The sequence below is a fragment of the Crotalus tigris genome, unplaced genomic scaffold, assembly GCF_016545835.1.
Source record: "Crotalus tigris isolate CLP2741 ecotype Arizona unplaced genomic scaffold, ASM1654583v1 scf7180000019221.656610, whole genome shotgun sequence".
NCBI classification, from domain to species: domain Eukaryota; kingdom Metazoa; phylum Chordata; class Lepidosauria; order Squamata; family Viperidae; genus Crotalus; species Crotalus tigris.
The window spans coordinates 414,003-438,436 of record NW_024097442.1 but is presented as its reverse complement, the minus strand read 5'-3'; the positions used below and the strand labels follow the sequence as shown (position 1 = coordinate 438,436).

The following is a 24,434-nucleotide window of genomic DNA, read 5'->3' as shown; positions in this document are numbered from 1 at the left end:
TGGTAGTTTTATATCTGAACAAGGAACACTCATTTCTGAAGAATATCTGTGTCCAACTTACAGGGAAAGAGCTATTTCCTCCTTCTTTATCTTGCCTCCCCACAGCTTAGTTATCCAGAAATCAATTTCAGCCATTGCTTGTGATACAGCAAATCTTTTATTTTTTTTTCAAATTGAATCCTACTTCTATCATCATTTTTAATCAGCTGGAAAATATTGCTATTGTATCTATTTTATCTCAAAAGACCTATTTGTTGTATAACCAACTTTAGGTGAATTAATAAGTAAACGTACCATTGCTACAGAGTATCCTCAGGAATGTGATTACTGGGACTGAAATTTGCTCCAGATGATTGTTGATTTTTCTTTCAGAATTGTCAACCATTTTACTTACAGTGCTTATCCAGTGCCCATTGCCTTATGGAAAATTAAAATAGTAGCTGCCCAACATTAATTAAACAATTTTTCTCTAATTATTTGCATACGTTTCCTGAGAAAATAAGAATTTTTCACATGTGGACATTTAATACATTTTTCTTTGATAAAACATTGATAAACACACTCATTATAGATGATAGACTGTGGTTTTGCATTTATGAAAGCTAAGATTCACAGTGCACCCTTTAATATTTTTGTACAAAGCAGATTCGTTGTGATCTAAAAACCTTGGCCTTCAGGGGTTTTCCCTTAAAATAAATTTCATCATCTTCAATCAATGTGATCATATATTGGGCTGAAATGTTTCCAAAAGTTATGAGACACCCAAGGCAGCTCTAATACATCAAGAATGGCCTTAGTCTTCATTGAATCTGGGTCTCCTTTCAGAGGAGAAATTGGGAAGTAATAATGTTTATTTTTTGTGTGATTTTTTTTTTTTTAGGTCCGTTCTGCAGTACGAAAGAGGTGGCACCGATGGCAGGACAAACACTCCATCCGTGCCCGAGTAGCAAGGGCCATGTCCATTCCTACATCCCCAACTCGTGTCAGTTTCCACAGCATCAAGCAATCAACTGCTCTCTGAGAGTCAAAGTTTAGGGAGAAAACTTTTACTGTCTTTCCTAAGTTACAGTTTAGGAAAGGCCAAGAGATTTTGTCCGCATTTTGCGGACATTTTATGGTAGAAACTGTTTGCATTGGAAGGGAATGTTTGTGAGATTGGAACTGCAAGTCCTGGCAAACCAAGTGGTTCTGAGACAAGGTGAACTCCAAGGCCTACGACTGCAACGTTTCATCCTAAAAAAAAAAAAAAAAGTTATGGCCGATTTTATTTTCTAATACACCTGAAGATTTTTGTTATATTTGCTTACTGGTTTGGAAAATGGTTTATCTATCACAAGCACTGCAGAAAAAAAAGTTAGCAGTTGGAATTGGTGAGCAATAAGCAAAACAAAATGCAGCAAGATTAATCTTGGAATACTATCTCACAGGGTGCACATAAAAGGCTTTTTTTTAAAGGACTTATGAGTTCATTAAGATAGATGCAGCTAATTTCCAATACAAGGCAAAGGCACAAATCTCATATTCAGGACCATGTATCTGATTCCGTGGAATAGAGCTGGTGGACACTGCCATTATGTAAACTCCCTTAGTAAATATCCTTAGGACATCTGACTCCTCTATGAAGATTTAAGTGGTAAGAGAAAGTAGAGCTGTTCCCATGTTCTTCCTCATTAAATCTGCTGCAGGTGACGCCAAAGATCTAAAGCCTGGTGGACTCTCATTCAAGATGATGACTAACCTACTCGTTCCATGATTAACTGATTTTCACCATAGACAGCCTATTTGAGCCCCAAAATGGAGTGGGACAATAATGCATTCCTTTTGGTATCTCTTAATAAAAAATAGTACCATCCTTTAACCTTGCTTGCATTTTTTTAGGAATCTCCTGCACAATTCTTTCCTTGCCCAGAAAAATTTAGCCATATCTACATATGTATTACACTATGGAGAAAGGGGAGGGAGGGAGGGAGAACAGCACCAAGCACAAAATTCCCCCAAAATGTTGCTTCTTCACCTTTGCTTTTCAAAGCCAGCTGCTTAATGAAGAACATTTGAAAGCATGGTGACAATTCTGGTAACATCCCAGAAGTCATAATAGGAGATTAATCAAGGTTTTTTGTGATCAAAAGAAAATACTACTTTACTTTTTCCTATGATTATAAATTTGTAGGACAATTTTCACTGTAAATATAGGAATGCAGCTTTCTTCAGAATTTGGATTAATATTCATAAGGCTTCACTTGAATGCCTTATTTTCTTTGTCTTGGGCCACAATTCCCATAAAAATAGTTTCTGCATCATCAGCATTTTTGTTGGAATTTATAAACAAAAATCCAAGAATCTGTTCAAATATTAAGATCTGTCTCTTTCTTGTAATTTGGAGTATTCTTGTGTGAATGAAGTTCAGGCTCTGAGAGTAATTGAGCCATTTGCTAATAGCTTGATGTTAGAGAAGATCCTAGCAGAAGTGAGCTGCAAACAGGGAATTCCAAAAACTTTGCATTATATATTACTAGACAATCCATGCATCATTTGGGTCATTATTTTAGAGATATTTCTTTACCTAAGCAAAGGTAGGCAAAAAAAAAAAAAACAGTGGAAATAAGAGCAACTTGACTTCCTACAGACTTCTGCATTGAATTTCCTTGTGGAAATTGGAAATTGTCTTCCCTTCCCTTCTCAACAGGCCAGTAATGCAGCTGCAGGGAAGGGAATGTCCCAGTTTAGACTTAGTCTTTTGCTCCTAAGACACGTTTTTCATAGCTCAGACTATTTCTAATAAGCTTTTTATCTTTTGGAGAGAGATCTATTCCTTCTTTCCCAATTAACCTATTCTGATAAACTTTTTATCTATCAGAGAGAGAACTATTCCCTTCTTCCAATTAGCCTCTACAGCTTAATCCTTACCGGGCCAAATTGGGCTTCTCGTGAGCAAGGAGGCCTCGGCCTCTTAGGCCCGGGAAATCAGAGCATCGAGCCTCATCCAGAGACCAGCGCAGCCCTTTCAAGCGTTCGAGGTCTTCCTGAGAGTAGGCAAACCGGCTGAGACTCTCTGCAGTGTCCGCGGATCGTCCAACACTCACCTGTTCGTTGGAGGCCTTCCGGGGAGCCGACAGATTGTCGGGGATCCTCCACAGCGCCTGCAGGCAGCCCGAACCTCGACGGACCGTTGGAACTTTCCCTCAGAGTCAGCTGAGCGTTGGAGGCCTCCCGAAGCAGCTGCGGCCCGTCTGAGGCTCAGCCGATCATTGGAGGCTTCCACAGCACCCACAACCGGTTGGAGGATCGTTGGAGGCTTCTGAGGCAACCAAGCTAGGTTGAGACCACACAGAAACGGAGGTCTCCCTAGCTCTCTGCAGGATCTCTGCAGGCAGTTGGAATCCGGAGCAGGCAGCTGATCCTGCTTCAATGAGAGAGAGATTGCAACAGCTTCGGGGGACATATTCAGGTCAGAAACCAATTTCCTTTTAAAGGAGCCCAGACGCTTCCTACTGGAGCAGGACTTGTTTCTAAAGGCCTCATCTGAGCTGTGTTTCACAGCTTGAGGCAGTTGGGCCTAGAGAAATTTTGGCGCGATTCTCACAGCCGCCATTTTGTTTGCAGCATCCATTTTGTGTTCTAGCCTAGTCATCGGCTGCAGTCTGGTCTGGGGAGGGCAAGCTCATTCTTGTAGGGATGCACGCCTTATTTGACCCCATTACCCCCCCTCACCTGGGTGCAATGTTCATTGGATAGGATCTTCAGTGGTTGATTACAACGCTCGAGGGGGGGTGCTTCACCACTGAATTGATCTAACTGAGGCCTGTTACTTCAGTTATCATCTTAACAGCAGATAGGCCCAGGACTATGGCGGACAATTCTTATCCCTCATCCTCACAAGATAATGAAGAGCCCCCTCCCAAGAGGAGACAAAAAGCCTCTACTGAGGCAACAGGATGGAACACATCCAAACCCAGGGCAAAGTCCTCCAGGAAAACCAAGAGCAGTAGCAGAGAGAACCCTGCCACTCAGCAATCTTGGGATCAGGATTCATCCAGGTCAAGACCCACTATTCCTGTGGCCATGGATACCATCCCTTCTGGAGGGTCCATTTTTGAGCCTCTGTCAGCTCACTGTAATTCTGCACCAGGAGCCTGGTCCCCTCCTAGGGAGACAGTGCAGTCTGATCCTGACAGGGCAGCATTAGAATTAGTGGTACAGGGGTCTGCCAGCCAGTGTATGGCGGAGCTTTCAGCCACCTTTATGCCCACTGCTGCAGGACTCCGCCCCACAGAGGCTCAGCCTTTAGGAGCGGAACAGGTTCAGGCCATGATCAATCAGGCACTGATGCAGTTCAGGGCCACTTCTGTTCCACACCGCCTTCCTCAAGCATCAGCTTCACAACCTCCGCCTCGCCCTGATTCGCCAGACCTCACAGAGGATGTCTCATTGGAGTCGGGATCAGATGACTACGACTCCTCTCGTTTAATTCTATTGGATGATGAGGTCACCCCAGCATCGGACCCAGTACCACCTACCGGACTCTTCAATCACTCCCTCTTCAACTCCTTGCTCCTCAAGGTTTGCACCACAGCCAACCTTATACCAGAACAAGGGACCGCAGCCCCTTCCACTTCAAGAGGCCCAAATGCCATATATGCTGAACCAGTGGTGCCACAGAACCATGTTCCTTGCCCCCCCCTTTCTCAACGCGGTGCAGAAGCAATGGGATAACCTGGGCTCACTTCCCAGTCCGGGTTCCATTGAGAAGAACATGTTCAATGTAGCCCCTGCCCTCGCCTCCTTGCTGGAGGTCCCGCAGGTGGATGAGCCTCTGATGTCGCTGTTCCCCAACATCAATATTTCAGGGGACATACCCAAGGTGCTTAAGGCTGAGGATAAAAGGATTGAATCAGCATTACGCAGATCACATCAGGCCACGGCCTGGGCGATTAAGGCTTTAACATCCAGCCTTCTTCGCCAGAGCTTCGGTTCTGTGGCTGCATGAGCTTCAGGGCTTGGTTCCTCCTGACCAGCTTCGCGTCCATCAGAACTTGGGCAAGCTAGTAGCCACCTCTCAATACTTGGCCGACGCTTCCTTAAATTCTGCCAGGTATTCTGCACAAGCCATTGCAGCAGATGTTTCAGCCCGTAGACATCTGTGGCTTAAGAACTGGCGGGCAGACCTCAAAGCCAAGTGGCAGCTCGCCACCAAGTCTTATGCTAGGGGTCATCTCTTTGGTGCGGCCCTAGAACCCTACCTGATTGAAGGTAAGAATAAGCGCAAGTCTCTAGTTAATACTAATAAGAAGGGAGACAAGCGCACAGGGACTGGATCAACCCAGGGGTTCCATCGTAGGCAGTCCTTTCGGTCCATCCCTAGCTGGGACTGGCCTCAGCCCAACCGCTCCTTCTATCAGAGGTCGGAGTGACACCAGGATCGTTCCGCATCCAGAACCCGGCCACAACTCCAGAGCAAGCGGCCATTTCAAGGCCAGGGAACTCACCCCTTCAGAAGAGGCAAGTGATCCCACAGGCGTACCTCCCATAGGAGGCTGGCTGTCCCTTTACTATAACGCATGGACAGCCACAACTACAGATTCTTGGGTTCTCAGCACTATATCACAAGGTTTAATGTTAGAGTTTCGGTCATTTCCTCCGGACCATTTCTGGAGTTGCCCCGCCCCCATTAGTAGGAGTAGAGCGGCCCTCATGTCAGAGGCCATTTCCCACCTGTTACAAATACAGGCCATAGAACCGGTCCCACAAGACCAGGCAGGGCAAGGGTTCTACTCAACTCTGTTTGTTCCCAAGTCTTCAGGGGGCTAGAGGGCAATCCTTGATTTAAAGAAATTAAATCGTTACTTGCTGTACAGGAAGTTTAAAATGCAATCATTACAGTCAATTTTGGCCAGCATCCGGCGGGGAGACTTCCTAACATCAATAGACTTAACTGAGGCCTATCTCCATATTCCTATTCTCCCTGGGCATCGCAAATTCCTCAGATTTTGCTACAATCAAAAGCACTACCAGTATAGAGCCTTACCATTCGGTCTATCCGCAGCTCCTACAGTTTTTACAAAGGTATTGGCAGTGCTAGCAGCTCACTTCAGACAGATCCCAATCCATGTCCAATGTTATTTAGATGACATTTTAATACAGTCCTCCTCCTTCCAGAGGGCCCAGTCTGACCTCGCCCTCACTATTAGGACCTTTCAGGAGCACAGGTTTTCTGTCAATTTCCAGAAAAGCCATACTACACCTTCAACTTGGCTCCTTCATTTAGGGGCAGTAATAGACACCAGCAACTGCACGGTCTATTTGTCCCAGGACTGACAGGACAGCATCAGGGCCCTTGTGCAGAGAATTCGCCAGGACAAGGTAGTCACCTTAGCCTTATTATCCCAGCTGTTAGAGAAAATGGTATCCTGTGTGCACATTGTACCGTGGGCCCGTCTCCATGCCCGGGAACTGCAGTGGGTCCTTCTTCCCTTTCAGAAGCTATGCATCAACGCTTCCAGGCAGAAGGTTCGAGTTCCACAGTCGGCGTTGAACTCCCTTCGATGGTGGGCTTCTCCGGCACTGGCACGGGGCACAGAGTTCAAGGAACCAGCCAGAACTGTCCTCACCACAGACGCCAGCCTATTCGGCTGGGGAGCACACCTCCAGTCACAATGGGCTCAGGGTTGGTGGTCCCAACAGGACCTATTAAACAATATCAACTGGCTGGAACTCAGGGCCATTCATCTGGCACTACAACATTTCAAAAATGTGATAGCGGGTCAGCACGTATTAGTGCTTAAGGATAACATAGCTGCCAAAGCCCACGTAAACAGACGGGGGGGATAAGGTCCAAACCCCTTATGCAGGAGGCCAGATGATTGGGGTCTTGGGCAGAGCTGAACCTTGCTTCCATCAAGGGAGAGCACATATCTGGGGCGACAAATCACCAGGCGGACTCGCTAAGCAGAGCCACAGTGGACCATGGCAAATGGCATCTGGACCCGGGAATGTTCAGGGAGATCGTAGACAGGTTTGGTGCACCAACCTTAGACCTTTTTGCCTCCCCAACCAACTCGCAACTACCAAGGTTCCTTTCCAGGTTCCTGTCTCCATCAGCAGAGGGGACAGATGCCCTCCGCAGTCCCTGGCCCAGGGAACTGCTCTATGCCTTCCCTCCCTTTCCACTCCTTTCAGCCACGATCTGCAGGATTTTACACAAGCGGGTGGAAGTTCTCTTGGTCACTCCTCATTGGCCATGATGACCGTGGTTCGTGGACCTGGTGGACCTATCCGTCTCACCCCCATGGAGGATTCCGGCAGGTCATATTGCCCTCACACAAGGGGATATCCAGCACCCGGACCCGCAGTGGCTCAATCTAACCGTTTGGCATTTGAGCGGCAGGCCTTGAGCCAGGACTCATATTCGTCGAGGGTGATAGCTGTGATTCAACAATCCAGGCGCGCCTCGACAAATAGAACATATGATGCCACTTGGAAGAGTTTCTGCAATTGGTGCGCAGGACATAAGGTGGAACTCTCGGGTGTCTCGGTTCCTATTGTGCTGGAATTCCTGATGGATGGTTGGATAAAGGGCTATCCCCGAGCACAATCCGTAGACAGGTTGCTGCTCTCACTACTGTCCTCATGTGTGAAAATGCCACTCCTCTGACTCACCATCCCTTGGTTCATTCCTTCTTGAAGGGAACTAACAACGCCAAGCCACCACCAATTCACCGATACCCCTCGGGAGAACTGCAACAGGTCTTACAAGCTCTGATTGCACCCCCCTTTGAACCTATGGAGACATGCTCACTTGATTTGTTATCCATGAAGGTGGCATTCCTTGTGGCAATCACGTCGGCCAGGCATATTTTGGAGCTGGCCGCTCTTTCCATCAGGGAGGACCTATGCATTTTCTTCCAGACAGGGTAGTCCTCAGGCTTGACCCTTCTTTGTTCCCAAGGTGAAGTCTCTATACCATAGGTCCTAGGAAGTGGTTTTACCAGATTTCTTTCCTGACTCATCTCAGGACACGGGGAGACAGTGGAGCACACTGGACATCCGCAGGGCGTTACAGTGTTATATCAAGTGGACTTCAGTTTTCCGAAGGTCCAAGGCCTTGTTCATCTCCTTCCAACCTTTGGCTAAAGGTCAGAAAGTCTCTTCATCAATTATAGGGAGGTGGATCAGGTGTTGTATTGCCCTGGCATACAAGAACCAGTCATTACCGGTCCCTAGAAATATTACAGCCCATTCCACCAGGGGTGCTGCTACTTCCGCAGCTTGGGTGACACAGGCTTCTATAGGGGAAATTTGCAGGGTGGCCATGTGGTCTTCCCCTTCGTCCTTTATCCGTCATTACAAGATTGACCAATATGCATCCTTGAATGCCTCCTTTGGCCACAGAGTTTTGCAGAAAGTATTGCCATCTAGAACGTCACTGGCCCAAACTGACTCCCTCCCTTAGGGACACAGGGCTTTGGTAAGTCCCACTAGTGGAGTCTCCATCTAATCATGCTGGAGAAGGGGCGTTGTCTTACCTGAATGCCTTTTCTCAGCATGATGATGGAGACTCCACCCCCTCCCAGATAAGGTCAGTTGGTCCTGATTCCAATAATGGAAACGCAAATGTCTGTACATCGACTCAGTCTCAAACTGGGACATGGGGACACAGTAGAGGCGTGACTTTAACTCTGACTTAGTCTTATTGGAGCAGCAAGATTAAGACAACCCACTAGTGGAGTCTCCATCCAATCATGCTGGATAATGGTTGCTGATTAACTAGCTGGGCATTTCAGAGTCTCGTGGAGAGAATATCATTTGGATATTGATAAATAGAAAGGAGGGAATTGTTAATAACCCCTTGGATCTGTAAGTTTTTAAAATCACTGCTGGTGGGTCATTCAGTCAGTGGATATTGCCTTCCCTGGATATGTTGAAAATGACCACAGCAGCAACCCAGCAGCACTCAATCAGGCACAACTTCCCCAAATTTAATTCCCACAGGAGTCATGGGTCCCATATTTTGGACACATTCTGTAAATTAACCAATTTGAGGAACCTTGGTTCAAAAATGTTGCTCTATGATGCACCATTTTGATCAGTTAAAGGTCATGAGAACAAGAATTTTAATGATATATAGATTTAGAAGTGGAACCAATTCTTATTCCATATTATCTAGTTCTTAAAATTAGACTAGTAGTCAACGTTTATTAAGCCAATAACTTTTGTCAAATGCCTAATGCAAAAAGAGAGAAAGGGGAAAGGCTATGATGGTGGAGGTCCAAGCAAACGTCTACTTAATCACTGGTATTGTAGAAATCACAAGGTGTGTAAATCTGGAACATTTAAATTACTTATCAGAGCTCTTCAAGTACTGTCCAGCTGAATATAAAAGCCCTTTTGATAATATGTCTGAGTCAATAGCCTGGCAACAGGTAAAATCTATCAAACGTGCTCTATGTTTCAAAAATATATCCAGGAAGGCAATATCCACTGACAGAATGACCCACCAGCAGTAATTTAAAAACTTACAGATCCAAGGGGTTATTAACAATTCCCTCCTTTCTATTTATCAATATCTAAATGATATTCTCTCCACAAGACTCTGAAATGCCCAGCTAGTTAATCAGCAACCATTTTCTGGTCATTCTGAATAAACTGAATAAAGTAGCAATCACTCATTCATCTTTATAAAAGATTTATCAAAATAGCTATTGCTAAGTCAGATTAAAGTCTGAAGAGTCTTAAGAGTCAATCTTAAATCTGACTAAGTCTGAGGATGGGCTCCAGCATGAGTCTGAAAGCTCAGAAGAGTAAATCTCTGGTCCTGGTGACCGACTCAAATTCAATCTTGCATCATTATGCTGGGACACGTGTATTTGCCCTCATTCATAAGTCAGATTAGCCCACTATTGAGGCAATGGAATCCAATTCCTAATACCCATTCCAGCTAATTTGTCTAACCTGATGACTGTTTCTTGAAACATGCAGCATTGTCAGGTCATTCCAACATTGTATTTCTCCATGCAAGCTTTAATACACAGGCCTGATAAAGAGTAGATCTGCACTGGGTAAGACAGAAGAGATACTATGATAAAAAAAATTGCATACGCAAAAAAGTCATGTTTCATATCATCATGAGCTCCCTGATGTTCAGTTATAAAATGGAGAAGCTCCAAACCATTTTGAGGCTGTGACCTCAACCCCAAATACTTGTTATAATATGAAAGATGCAGATCAACTTCTGTGGAAGATTGTTACAAAATATTCTATTTGGTTCATACCTGTATACGTTCCGGGATTGAACTATGTGGTTTAAAAGAAAATACGTGGTTAAAAAAAATGATAAAACTAAGTTCTACTGTATTAGTTTTAAATCCGATATTGCTTCCCTAACCTAGAGGCCATGGCCAACTTTATGATGAAAAACAAAATGGCAGCCTTACATATATCAAGAATATACAAGTTGGACTATAACACTGGCCTGGTAAATAATCATACATCTGGAATTGCCTGTCACAGTAGTGTGGACCAAAATATTGTAGTCCTTACACAGCAGTAGCTTTACCATTCTCTTCAAAACTGGCTGAATTACCAGTAGATGTAATAAGCAGACTATTCTAAAATGTTCTAATCCAGAATTCTCAAAAAAGAGGCAGTTCCTGACTTTCTCCTCTAAGTTTGCTTTCTCAGGAGCTGATGGTTGTTGTTGTTGTTGTTAGTTGCAAAGTCGTGTCCGACCCATTGTGATCCCATGGACAATGTTCCTCCAGGCCGATGGTAAAAGAGCACTAATGACACTTTTGGAGGCACGGGTCATCTTTTCCCAAATTCCATGAACAGCAATGAAGTCCAAGTCACAACATAACACCGTTTCCCGATTCTGAACTACTGTTCTCTCATGACAGTTCCCATCAGAGAAACAACGGCAATCTGCTCAAAATGAGATTTTTGGCCAAGGGTAATGTTGGGCAATGGTTAAATTTACAAAAATAGGGAAAAGGAGGAGAATCATGTAGTGGACTATGTCAAAGGAAAAAAGAACTATGTCTGTGGAATCTGTTAATAAATGCCTGTTGTGATTGTGGTTTCCAAGACATAATCACACATCAGTGAATTGCAGTTAATTTTGAATAGTCAAACTTGACAAGCTATTACCAAGATAAATCAATAATTCAGGGAATGTAGCAGATGATCATGAATATTTCACTGACTCCATGCCCTATAAAGGCATGCAAAGAAGTTCTAAGGAGGCCCAAGCCAAAAAAAAAAAAAACAAAAACCTGTCAAGTCTCCAAATAGACGAGGATAAGGGGCTAATATGATGCCAGAATCAGAACTCAGATTGCCCCCAGCAAAAAATGCTATAGCAGAAGGGAAGACATCCTAAAGAGGACACAGTCTAGGGTAGACCCAGTGAAGAAGCAGTCACACAATTTCAAGCCGTTGAGAAAGCAGTAGGCCCAACTACAGGTGGGCATGACCCTGTGGCAACTGTATTGGCTTGAATATGTGATTCTAGGACATCAGTCACCCCAAGTTCATGTTGTTGATGTTCGCGAAAGACATAGCATCTGGTGAGGAAGTAGTTAAAAGATGAGCATTTTGGTGCCGAGATGCAGTAGTTGTGTCAGGGAGTCCCCCATGGGTTCGCTGATGGCGTTTGAGATGAGCCCGGCGAGCAAAGCGCTTTCCACAAGCTGTGCATGGATAGGGGCGCTCCCCAGTGTGAGCACGCTGGTGGATGAGAAGCTCTGAGCGCTGCAGAAAGCGTTTGGAGCAGACAGGACATGCATGAGGGCGCTCCCCCCGATGCATACGTCTGTGCTTACTGAGGTTTGAACTGACACTGAAACGGCGTCCACACTCTGTGCAGGCATAGGGTTGCTCACCAGAATGTGAGCGGATGTGAATAGTGAGGTCAGAGCGTTGCAGGAAGCGTTTCCCACACTCTCCACACCCATAGGGACGCTCCCCTGAGTGCAGACGCCTATGTTTGCTGAGCGCTGACCGTTGTGTAAATCGCCTCCCACACTCCCCACAGGAATAGGGTCGGTCAGGTTCTGGAGGTGGAGTTGGGGGTGGAGGAGGTGTTGCAAGGCCTCCACCACATTCCACACAGCGGCGTGATCGCCTATGGCGCTCTAAGTGGCAACCCCAGCGGAAACGGCGCCCACAGTCTCTGCACTGGTGTGGTTTTTCTGCTGTGTGACGTTGCTGATGCCGTTCCAAATTTGCTAGGATTCGGAATCGTTTGCCACATTCCTCACAGGCATGGGGTTTTTGAGACTGGGTAGAAGCTGGGTTACCTGACAGAGCCTGGGTATTCAGTGGCCCTATAGAATTTAGGGTCAAGGTAGAAGAAAATTCAGGGGCAGAATTCAAGAAAGGAATCAATGCAGAATTATGAGGGGAGTTAGGTCTTAATGATGGGTTTGCAACAGTTCTCCTGCATGACCCACAATGATGAGGCTTCTCCCCTGCGGGTAAACGCTGACGTCTTTGTGTGTAGTGTGGTTTTTGCCATCCTAAGAACTGGGCTCTTTCAACGAAAGATGGGCAGATTCTCCCAGCTTCCTGGGAATCATGGCTCATGTTTGGGAATAAACTGTGGTTAATACTCTCTCTAGGCTCAAGGCCTGCCCCCCATCTTGTTCCTAAAGGAATTTGCTGGGTAGAAGTATTCTTACACCCTCTCATATCTCCACGAATCATCTTGGGTTGTTTTGGTCCTGCCAGTCCTGGACGCTTGAGGGACACTTGAGCTTCACTTCCAAATGGTTTTCTGGGTAGCACAGCTGGTCCATCTGCTATTCCAGTATGGAGTTCCCTTGAAATCTCCAAGTTATTTTGTCCTACTGTTTCATCACCTGTTGAAGCAGAAATGTGGTTATAGTTCAGCATCTTGGAAAATAAACGTGGGTGGGAACATGTGACCTTCAAAATACTGGCTAAAAATCAGTTCTCATTAACCCAACCAATGGCCAATCTGGCTGTGATGGACTGGAGCAGAGGTTCAACAACATTTGGAGCACCACAGTTCCCCATCTATGAAGTTCCCTCTTCTACATGTTTAAGAGAATATTGCTAGTTATTTTCTTATATCAGATTACATAAGATTTAGATTCAGTCCCTCAGATTTCAATCAAAATAACTCAAGCAGTACCTTTAGTGTACAGCTCAGAAATTTGCTGTCAAACATTAATGAGTCTACAAATGGCCTACCTGATAATTTATTAAGAATAAAAGATTCAGTTCACTGGTGAAGATTTTTAAATGAAAAATTAGATTTCTTAACCACAATTTTAGCTCATGTGTCTGAATTCCTCATCATCCCAAACCAAATCCACGAAGTATTGCTAAATATATGCTATATTTTCATGATATTTTATTTATTTGATTTCTTCATCATTCTTCACCATATCACAGAAACAGACAGTTGCAATGTTTATTCTGAATTATAATTAGGACTGTTATACTTGGAATTCTGTTTCAAGATATGGCAGTCTCTATCTGGTAAAGATCCAGTAAATCTATCAGTCATTTTACATTACTCAAAGAAAGGGATTGAGGAATCAGGGAAATGAAGGTAGCCTAAAGAAGGAATCTATGAAGAAAGGATAAAAAGAATGCAATATATGTATCAGCGTGGACTTTTTTTTCCTGTTTTGCTATTAATAGGAAGAAAGGATAGCTGGGGGGGGGGGGCAGTCAGGGGTGAGAGTAAGAAGTTTTGAACCATGGAAGCCAAGATGATTTTTTAATATTGAGAAATAGCTCCGAATCATAGATAGTATTATGTATGCTTGAAGTATATATAAATATATTTATATAAATATATTTGGAATACATACATGCATGTCCTTTGGTAAGATCTGCCTCCACCCCCTTATCTTTCCACAGGAGCCTAAAGACCTGACTCTGCTGATTGGCCTGGGGTCCAAATGGGGAATTTCTATGCTGGAGGTGGCTGCTGGATTGATGGCAGATTCTTTCTCTCCCCCCTCCCCCGTTCTCTATTCTCCATCTTTTGTTAGAATATTGATGTATTCTTGTTGCGTTCTTTTTCATTGTTCATTTTATTTTTCTATTATTTTATTCTGATTTGTTTATACTCTTTTTATTTCTTCTTTTTTATTGTTATAAGCTGCCTAGAGTAGTCCCGTGGGGATCCTGGCAGGAAATATATTTAATAAATAAATAATGATCTGAATAAATATATTTAAAGTGATAGATATGGACTTGGAAGTTCTGTCATTGCTTGACCATAGAGTTCACTGAGTGATTTTAGGTTAGCCGTTTCTTTCAGATCAACCTATTCCGCAGGAATTTATTTACTCACTTATTTATAACAAATGCTTTTGTCATTAAAAAATCTAAGTGATTTACAAAAACAGAATACAATAACTTATATGACATATAACTCAATGAAGAATAAAATCACCATGAAATCATCAACATCATAAGTATAGGTAGCTCTTGACTTAAAACCATATATTAGTGCCTATTCGAAGTTACAGTGGCACTTAAAAAAAGTACTTATGACCAGTCCTCAAAACTGTGACTAGCACACCATCTCTACAGTCACATGATCAAAATTTGGGTGCTTCGCGACGAGCATATTCTTTTCTTTTCACAATTTATTATTTTTATTCAAAACATTAAAATACAAACTCCCAAAAAACTAAAACAAAACACAACTACACTACACAAAAAAGAGTGCATAAAATAAAAAAACAAAGCAGAGATAAATTCCTCCCAGTTGAATACTGATAAATATACTTCAAAGATAACTCCTCCCTCTTGTGAAGCAGACACCCAATTTATAAATTTCTAGAACAATATTTACCCAACCGAGTTAGCCTGACATCTATCTACTATATGGAAACATAGTTAACAGGCAAAACCAACAATTAAACTTCAAAACCCTCTGTTAACAGTGTATTTATTGTATTTCACATGCAGAAAATCCACAACAGCATCTGGTCTACTGTAAGTCACCACAATCATTGTCTCTGGTCCAACCAGGTTCAAATATTTTCGATTGATTCTAAATAATGAGGCTTTTCCTTAAGATATTAATCAGAATCTTTCCTGACAATTGGATTTTATTCCCTAAAATCATGAGTTCTTGCTGTGCATATTTCCACAGCATTTGTTGTCCAAAGAAGTCTCCTGTAAATTGCAACATAACATCTCTTAACATTTGTTTTCCAATTGGGTAGTAAAAATTGTAAATCTTGTACTATTGTCACTTGCACTTGGTTACCATCTTCGAACTGATTTAAAACTTTATCAAGCTTTTTATCCAAATTTTCAGTTGGATTTGTAAATTGAAAAATATTCTTTCTGCCCAGCTTTCCCAATAAGCTTTATCTTGATATATTGCTTGCATTTTGACTATATTTTGATATAGTCCAAAATACTTCAATAGTTAAAACTTTTTCAGCTGAAACTTTTACACTCAGATAAGAAAAACATCTTAAGGTTTGCCAGCAAAAAAAAAAAGAAAAGAAAAAAGATGTTCATCAAAAATTAAAAAATTAAGGCTATAATTTTTTTAAAAGGTTATAAAATACAAAATCTTGTATTTTGATACAATGTGATACAGATGTAAATCAAATCAGATCTTTTTTACTATCCAAATCTTACTGTGTTTTCCATGCTGAAAAGGCAGAAGTGATTACGGTAGCTAATAAAACAATAAAAACCTTTAAAATCCAGTAGGGAGTTAAATTAAATCAGCATTCAACTGGTTGATTAACATTTGAAGGTAAAAATCAGAAAGAAAAAAATATATCAAAACATGCCGTTAAAAACACAGATATTCTTAAAATACAGACAGCTGGAAGGAAAGATGGAGACTCATCCTCCAACTGCTCCCCACTAAGAATTGCAACCTTCTAGGTCTTCTTCTCAGGTAGGTCCACAGTCATTCAAGAGTCATGCTGAGTCATTCCTACTAGCTCCTGTTCAAATCTGGGAATTGTGCTGCCACACGAGCCAGTTTAGGCAGCAAAACCGGCTGTTTGTCAGGAGGGAAAAAAAAATATCGCTGATTCAGGATGCCATCTTAGGAAGACTCTGCAACTGGCACATATTTATGTTGGTTGCAACATCCTGAACTCATGTGGTCACCATGTGCAACCTTCCCAGTTGGCTTTCAGCAAGCAAAGGAAATGGGAAAAGATGAATTCACTTAATGATTCACTTAAAAACCACAGCAAGAGAGGCTGTAAAATCAGGCCCAACTCACTTAACTATTTCTCATTTGATATTTTTGTCAAATCCCTTGAATTAAAGTTTCACATCTTCACTTTGCTCACATCTTGAGTGTTTCATTTCAAATTCAGTGTGTAGTGTACAGAGCCTACAAACCCCCTATTTTTTTGCCCCAGTCTATATAAACTTGACCGTACATCCTAAAAGTGTGGGTACAAGTGTAGGCAGAATCAATGTCAGTTTTGCTACTATAGAGATTCAGTTAGAAGAGATCCTCTCAGAGAAAACAAAAATGTAAATGATATAAACAACAGTGATTTTAGAGTGTAAAATGGCCAATTTTGGGACTGCAGAGCTCTTTTTAAAATTTTAATATTTAGGACGGGATAGGCAATATTTTTATCCAAGAGTTGGATGGATAAATATACATCCATATACATTTGTCCTCAAAGGGCTGCAGGAGGCAGGGTTATGATATTACTAATATTGCCAATTTAAATGAGGGAAAATCAGATCCAATTTGCTGGGGATTTTTTTTCTTTAAAACCACTCAGTGTCACACTTGCTCCAACAAAATACCTACCTCCATGTCGAGGGCTCCTGCTCACTTTTTTCCGCCGCCTGACTTTTCCCTGCTGCTCCTGCTCCTTCACCAGCTCCCTGAGCATCTTCTCCACTTGAGCCTTCCCTATAGTTTGCAGAATTACCCCCAGTTGCCTCCGGATGTCTGGAAAAATCCCTTCCCCACTTGACCCAGCTGTAGCAGCTGCTGCTTCGCCCTGTAAGGGAGCCAGCTGCCCTTGCTCAGGTTCCATTTCTAAGCCTATGAAGGAAAAGCAATACAATATTTTATAGAAATCCTGCAGAAAAGGGAGATCAGAGTTCAATAGAGAATATAAAAACAAACAAGCTGGAGAGAGGGAGGAGAAAAAAGGAAAAAAAGAGATGGGTGTGTTACTTTGATCCAATCTGTATTTTTTCCAAAAAAGTAAGGATAAAACATTGATGTTGTAGAATATATCTGTATTAAATAGAGCAAGGTTCAGATCAGTAACCTGATTTGACAGGATGTTGCTTCAAAAAAGCAAAATCTGTAAACTGCTGAAAAAATAGTATCACAGATCAGACTCATCCTGGTTCCTGGAATCATGAAGTTCCATTTATCCAATCCCTTGTCGCTGATTGTTCTAAAGCTCAAAATATGCTATTTTCTCAGTCTGGATAACGTGTTGTTGGGCAAAGCTTTTATTTTTGTTCTCAATTTGATTATTAAATGCTGAATTGTAGCTCCCATCAGCCTTATTAGTGTAGCCAATAATACAGGATGATCCTTAACAAATGAAGAACATCAGTGACCCTCGGTCTATAATCTATCATTAATGCTAACCTTAACCCTTTATTGACAGAATCCATATATTAACACCCGGGCGCATTTTTAAAAGGAATTTTACCTGTAATATAAAATTAAGGCAAATATTTATTTCAGTCATGAACCTATTTATATTAATAGCAATAGCAATAATTCTTAAGACTTATATATTGGTCCATAGTGCTTTACAGCACTTTCTGAGTGGTTTACAAATGATAGCATATAGCCTCCAACAATCTAGGTCCTCATTTTACTGACTTTGGAAGGATGGAACTCCTGGCTGTGGGTGGAGTTAGCTAGCAATGATACATTCTAACCACTACACCACAATGGCTCTTAAATTAATAATTACTCCAATTTATTTAATGATTTCCCTCTCTACCATATTAACATATATAATGTTGCAATAACTTCTGGAAGGATTCTATACAAGCCTTTTGGGTGTTTTATATGAACCTGCAGTCACAATGCTCACAATCTGGAAATGGAAAACTCACAATTTGGAGATGGGGAACTATTTAGGATCCACTCAGCAAAAATCACCATGGCTTTTCTTAAAGGTCTTACCATGAGCCAAACCTTGACGTCCTCGAATCTCTGTAAAGGCAGTTATCCGGGGCCAGCTTATGGCAAGTTCTTCTGCTAAAAAAAAAAAAAAAAAGGGCAGAAGAAAACACATTAATAAACCCAAGGTAGATTCTGACTTTTTTGTTATCACTGTACTGTCAAAATATAACAGACTTCTACTACTCAGATAGCTTAGGATTGGCTTAGGATTGTTGGCTTAGGATTCTGGAAATTGAAGGCACCTAGATGGCATCAGATCAAGGAAGGTTGGATGAGACTAAACTAGGCAAAAACCATTAAATGTTTGATATATAACTTTTGGCGAATTCAAGATGTTCAGTGTTTTCTATTTTGCTGAGCAGGCTTAATATTGTACTCTGAAGTGCACCGGCAGCTTATTTAGATTTCCTCAGTAAGAGCAATTAGATTTTATTGATAATATTCTCTGAAACTTAGTGCTGGAAATGCAGCTCTGGAAGAATCATTGCTTTGTACTATTATCTTTTTTGCCCTTCATTAATCATCCCCTTCCCCTTCCCCCATGTAACAAGCAGCTGTTGGGAAATTTGGGGACTAGCTTCAAAAACAGAGGTTAAGTGGTCTGGTGTCTTCCATTGGGGCTATAATTCCCATTAGTTGCCAGCCAATGAATAACCAAGAGTGGTGCTCTAGTCCAAACACCCAAAGGCAATCTCAAGGCATTTATGCATTTTGAGTACAATACAGTATCCATAAAAACTAACTCACAAGGAAACTGGTCTGTATTAATTTCACAAGATGCCCTAGGCAGGATTCTTTCATAGACATTCTTATGTAAAAAGTGATTTCTTACAAGTAGCACATTTTGAACTCTCCATTTAAGTGCTTTATTTTGTTTTAGTAGCCTATAAGTGTGAACAGAACAATTCTTCTGTTTTAGTACAATTCTGCATCAATCACACTGAGAAACTCTAGAATTTAAAGAATATGCTATTGCACTAAAAGTTTCAATCACATGCATGAAGTAAAAGGATTGGAAAATAGCTTGAATTTGGTACCATCACACAATTTTATACTTGCCCATCTTCAAAATCTGTTAAATTGTTCTTACAAGACATAGCACCCATTAGTCAGACTGCTATGTGGATCCACAGACACAACAATGCTCATTTTTAAGATTTAACTACTTATTCTCTGAAACCTTCCCTGAATAGGTCTTATTTGGCTTCATTTTACTTATAACTGAAATGATATTAATACTTTCCCAGCTTATTATAAGAACATGCAACTGAGGGTCAAGTTCTAGTCTAGCACTGAAATTTGAAGAAATGGGATCCCTTACCCAATGAGATCACTGTTTCATAGCTCTCCTGCATGTTGGTCCACAGAAGAATGTTCTTTCTAAAGTTCTTGAAGACTTCTCTATCTCTCTCAAGAGGCTGCAGAGAGCACTTAAATCAAGTAAAAAGTAATTGAAGAATCTGTTTGTCACAGAAATCATTGAGTGTCACTTCAGTGATCTTGGCAATCAGATATATAATAGTAATTTAGATTATTATGTCAATCTAGAAGCCTAGATCAAGAGTTGCTTTTCAGAATGAGATGGGCAGCATATAAATAGAGGATGGATGGAGACAGATAGACAGGCAGACTTACAGGGGAAGCATAGAAAGCAAGAAGCAGGACACTAAGAGAAAATAGTGCTTGAGGGTTTGGCATAAGATTGAAGATTATATTCTCCCAGAGGTACTTCTATTCCGCTTTTGAACTGAAAGGATGAACTATGTACATGTGTAGGTGTTTGTACGAGAAAGAGAGAGAACAGATGCACACCCATGCTCCATATATGCAGCTCCATGTATTATATACTGGTGCCGTTTTCACATGTTGCACAATAAAGGGTTTCCTCTTAATCATATAAGACTTAAAACAGCCATCTTGATTCTGGTGAACTTTATCTATACTGGAATATACAAAACCTAAGTTCTTAGTCAGTGAATTAATTGGAGCTGTGATCTGAATACATTTTGAGGGCAGTAACTTGGGGAAGGTTTTTTTTTCTGCCCAGTGAAAACTGTGGATCCTTGTTCTTAGGGAAAAAAGGAGCAATATGTTACAAATGATTATAAATATAGGGAATAAGTTGACTGTCCTACTAAACATGTAGGGCAGCATACATATGTATAATTTTAGAATATATGCTTTCAAAAATACATTTTAATGTAAATTGTGATTTGCAGCAGACGTATTTACAAATTATCACATCACATAGGCATGGCTATCCCAGATCTGAGAGTGAATGCAGCTTCTCTTTAGAAGTACAGTATATAAAATGGTAAATCTGGGTTTCTTTCTTTATTACAAATAGTCCTTAAGTTCTCTATACTAAAATATAAATTCTTATGCCTAATGGTATTTGTATCATTTATTACAGCTAAACAGCTAAAATTTAACTTTTTAATGGAGAAAAACAATACTGTAGGCATATATGAAAAAAATAAGAGATGGCATGCTGTGCAAATTCCAGTGGGACAGCAGAATTAGTCTGTTGTAATCAAAGCAATTATTATTTGGCATAAATCTCTCATAGATTAAAATTTCCTTTTTCAAATATACAGCGTTTACTTTAAGGACCTATACTAAACATCTCCCAACAGCAAAGCTTCAGAAGCTATTACACATCCCCTGGAAACAAACTATTTCACAATATGGGATAATATACGTATGCTAATGAATAGGCATATCACAGGTGGCACCAAGAACACTGAAGTTATTTATTTAAAAGATATGTAGAGCTGCCCATCTTTACTTAAGACAATCCTGGGTGGATCACAATGTTTTGGCACAAGAAGGAGCTCTAAATTATCTGGAAGTTGGCATGTGGGAGTGGATACATATATGATATATATCTGTGAAGAAGGTGGGGTCAAGGGGACGGAAAAGATTACAAAAGGCAATTAACACTGGACCCTCCTCATCCCCTTCCTCCATCAAAGTAACCCATCCTCACGTGGTACTACAGTATTGTCCCTTCCTTTGGGATTTGCATGCAGATCTGAAAGTCCAGCCAAGAAAACGGGAGATCAACCCCAGACCGAGATCCATCTATGTCCCGCATAGCCTCCATTGTTTCCTCCATGTGCACGGGATCTTGCGCTGGGAAGGGGAGGCAGTCCGGGTACGGGCTGAAGGGGCCAGATTCTTGTATGCTTCTCTCGCACCCCCTACACTGTTCCACAAGGTTTACCTGCAGTAAGGCACAGACTACAGCGTCTGGCGCCTGCACGGGAATGGTGATGAACGATTAGAAAGCCCACCCCCCCCTCCCTTGCAGGGAACTAGGATAAAAGAGAGAGGCTTAGGTAAACCAGCTGCAAGATCCAGGAAGCTCAATTCCACATCCTGGCTGGAGAAAAGAAGGAAAGAGAAAAAGAGAGAAGACCTTCATTTCCCGCGGTCGGCCTCAAAGCAGGGCCCTCTTGCGGTTGATAGATCTTTCTTCTCTAAGCTCTCTTTCCTTCCAATTTCTGTGCTTCTTAAAACTAAATAGGCTAAAGAGAAGAACCGACGACATCCCTGATGTAGTAGACCACAAATTCCAAGAATCGCAGCCAGACGGGCATATGGTAAGGAATGCTGGGAGCTGTAGTTCTGCAACCTGTACAGAGGCATATATTCCCCCCCCCCCAGGAAATATATGCTATCTCGTTTTCTTCCATGTAGTGTAATGGGGGGGGGAGCTAATGGGATTAGAAACAATGTAGAAATTTTGCATCTATATATATTTCTAAAGTGAATTTTAGGAATCTAACATGTATGTGACTTACACAGGTATACCTTGTTTTTTGAGCTTTGCTTTATTGCAAATGCTTGCAATTGAGGAATGTACATTTTTTAGACATAAATCCATTGCAAACTTAATAAGACTACAATAGAGTGTAAATATAATTTTTATATGCACTGAGAAACCAAATTATTTGTGTGTGTCACTTTATGGATTACATAATCCAGATGGATTACATCCCAGAGTTCTCAAGGAACTGGCAGATGTGATATCGGAGCCACTGAACTATATTTTTCAAAGATCCTGGAACACAGGGGAACTACCAGAGGACTGGAAAAGAGCTGATGTAGTTCCCATCCTCAAAAAAGGAAAAAAAATGGATCCAGGAAATTACAGACCTATCAGCCTGACCTCAATACCTGGGAAGATCCTGGAAAAGATAATCAAACAACGAATCAACAAACACCTAGAGGCAAACAAAGTCATTACTAAAAGCCAACATGGGTTTGTCAAAAATAGATCATGCCAGACAAATCTTATTGCATTCTTTGACCAAGTGACAAAATTAGTGGATCAGAGGAATGCTGTGGACATAATTTACTTGGACTTCAGTAAGGCATTTGATAACCCAACCCAGGGCTCTGTTCTGGGCCCAGTACTCTTCAACATCTTCATCAACGATTTGGATGAAGGGATAGATGGGGAACTCATCAAATTTGCAGACGACACCAAGCTGGCAGGAATAGCCAACACTCCAGAAGACAGGCTTAAGATACAGAAGGATCTGGACAGACTTGAACACTGGGCACTAACTAACAAAATGAAATTCAATGGTGAAAAAAGCAAGGTTCTACATTTAGGCAAGAAAAACCAAATGCACAAGTACAGCATAGGTGGCACCATGCTCAATAGTAGTAACTGTGAGAGGGACCTCGGAGTCCTAGTAGACAATCACTTAAATATGAGCCAGCAGTGTGCTGCAGCTGCCAAAAAGGCCAACACAGTGCTAGGCTGCATTAACAGAGGGATAGAATCAAGATCACGTGAAGTATTAATACCACTCTTCAATGCCTTGGTAAGGCCACACTTGGAATACTGCATCCAGTTTTGGTCACCACGATGTAAAAAAGATGTTGAGACTCTAGAAAGAGTACAGAGAAGAGCAACAAAGATGATTAGGGGACTGGAGGCTAAAACATATAAGGAACGGTTGCTAGAATTGGGTATGTCTAGTTTAACGAAGAGAAGGACAAGGGGGGACATGATAGCAGTATTCCAATATCTCAGGGGCTGCCATAAAGAAGAGGGAATTAAGCTATTTTCCAAAGCACCTGAAGGCAGGACAAGAAGCAACGGGTGGAAACTAATCAAGGAGAGAAGCAACCTAGAACTAAGGAGAAACTTCCTGACAGTGAGAACAATTAATCAGTGGAACAGCTTGCCTCCAGAAGCAGTAAATGCTCCAACACTGGAAGTTTTTAAGAAAAGACTGGACAGCCACTTGTCCGAAATGGTGTAGAGTTTCCTGCCCGAGCAGGGGGTTGGACTAGATGACCTCCAAGGTCCCTTCCAACTTTACTACTAATATGAATATTCCCATATAGGGAGTCCTACAATAGTTCATTTAGTAACTGTTCAAAGTTAGAAAAGCAGTGAAAAAAGTGACTTATAACCAGCATCCCCATGGTCACATGATTTACATTTGGATGCTTAACAACTGATTCATAATTATGACAGTTACAGTGTCCTAGGATCATATGATCATCTTTTGCAACCTGACAAGCAAAGTCAATGAGGAAGCCAGATTTACTTAATAACCATGTCATTAACTTAACTACCGCAGTGATTCATGTAACAATTCTGACGAGAAAGGGCATATAATGGAGCAAATTCACATAACAACTATCTCACTTAACAACAGAAATTTTGGGCTCAACTGGGGTCATAAGTAGAAGACTACCTGTATATGCTTCATTGTGGTGGTCTGGAATCAAACCTGCAATATCTTTATGCCTTGTATGCTGCTTCTCAAGATACCGTATTTTCCAGCGTATAAGGCGATCCGGCGTATAAGACGACCCCCAACTTCGGCACCGAGTTGCATGCCTAAAAAGTCGTCTTATACGCCGGAAACTACCGTAATTTCCGGCATATAAGACAACTCGGCTTATAAGACGACCCCCGACTTCAGCGCTGATTTCAACGCTTTAGAAAGTCGTCTTATACACCGGAACGTACGGTAAATTTGATACTGGCAAAGCTGAGCTGGGAATAGAACTAACAGTCAAGGGAAATTATTAAGAGATGACTGCAAAAGAATCACATTAATTATACTTAATAATTCATTAGTTGTAAATGAAATGATATTTGGTATTGTTTTTCCAGCTTCATGCAATATATTCTGGAATGTGGGTCAAGGGCTGCATATGCGTATAGTGCATATGCAGCCCTTGGCCCAGAAAAGCTGCCCCTTCCTGGATTCTACATCACAATAATTAAAATTATTCAATAGAATAGGAAAATTAAATA

The 24,434-nt window shown here is 41.6% G+C and overlaps 2 protein-coding genes across 11 annotated transcripts in view; one reads left to right on the top strand and one right to left on the bottom strand.

The window, feature by feature from the left end:
• The window catches only part of LOC120316066 (corticotropin-releasing factor receptor 1), a 106,362-nt gene extending 103,769 nt beyond the window's left edge, over window positions 1-2,593 (top strand). For both annotated transcript variants that reach the window (XM_039361243.1, XM_039361241.1), the window contains one exon: window positions 881-2,593. In XM_039361243.1, coding sequence (XP_039217177.1) covers window positions 881-1,021 — 141 coding nt within the window. In that variant the 3' untranslated portion in view covers window positions 1,022-2,593. The remainder of the gene's footprint in view (window positions 1-880) is intronic.
• On the bottom strand, window positions 1,106-21,728 carry LOC120316065 (zinc finger protein 135-like). 9 transcript variants are annotated; one of them, XR_005558857.1, is made up of 7 exons: window positions 21,564-21,724; window positions 19,464-19,572; window positions 18,143-18,217; window positions 16,790-17,029; window positions 10,537-12,854; window positions 9,949-10,051; window positions 1,212-1,233 (listed from the first exon to the last, which is right to left on the bottom strand). XR_005558857.1 is itself a non-coding variant. In XM_039361237.1 (5 exons), exons 1-5 carry the CDS (start codon window positions 21,567-21,569, stop codon window positions 11,515-11,517), a joined length of 1,770 nt encoding a protein of 589 aa, XP_039217171.1. In that variant the 5' UTR covers window positions 21,570-21,724; the 3' UTR covers window positions 9,949-11,514. The 9 variants fall into 9 exon arrangements, 4 of the variants coding, with proteins under 4 accessions (XP_039217171.1, XP_039217173.1, XP_039217174.1 ...); XR_005558858.1 differs by lacking the exon at window positions 9,949-10,051 and having other exon boundaries at window positions 1,106-1,233; XR_005558856.1 differs by lacking the exon at window positions 9,949-10,051 and having other exon boundaries at window positions 1,131-1,233; window positions 10,269-12,854.
• Window positions 21,729-24,434: the final 2,706 nt, after the last annotated feature.

Excerpts from the sequence above, each read along its gene's own strand:
- LOC120316065 (XM_039361237.1), bottom strand. Across the intron at positions 18,218-19,463 it reads TGAAACAGTGATCTCATTGG|CAGAAGAACTTGCCATAAGC; the intron begins GTAAGGGATCCC and ends TTTTTTTTTTAG. Across the intron at positions 17,030-18,142 it reads ACGTCAAGGTTTGGCTCATG|GCTTAGAAATGGAACCTGAG; the intron begins GTAAGACCTTTA and ends TTTCCTTCATAG.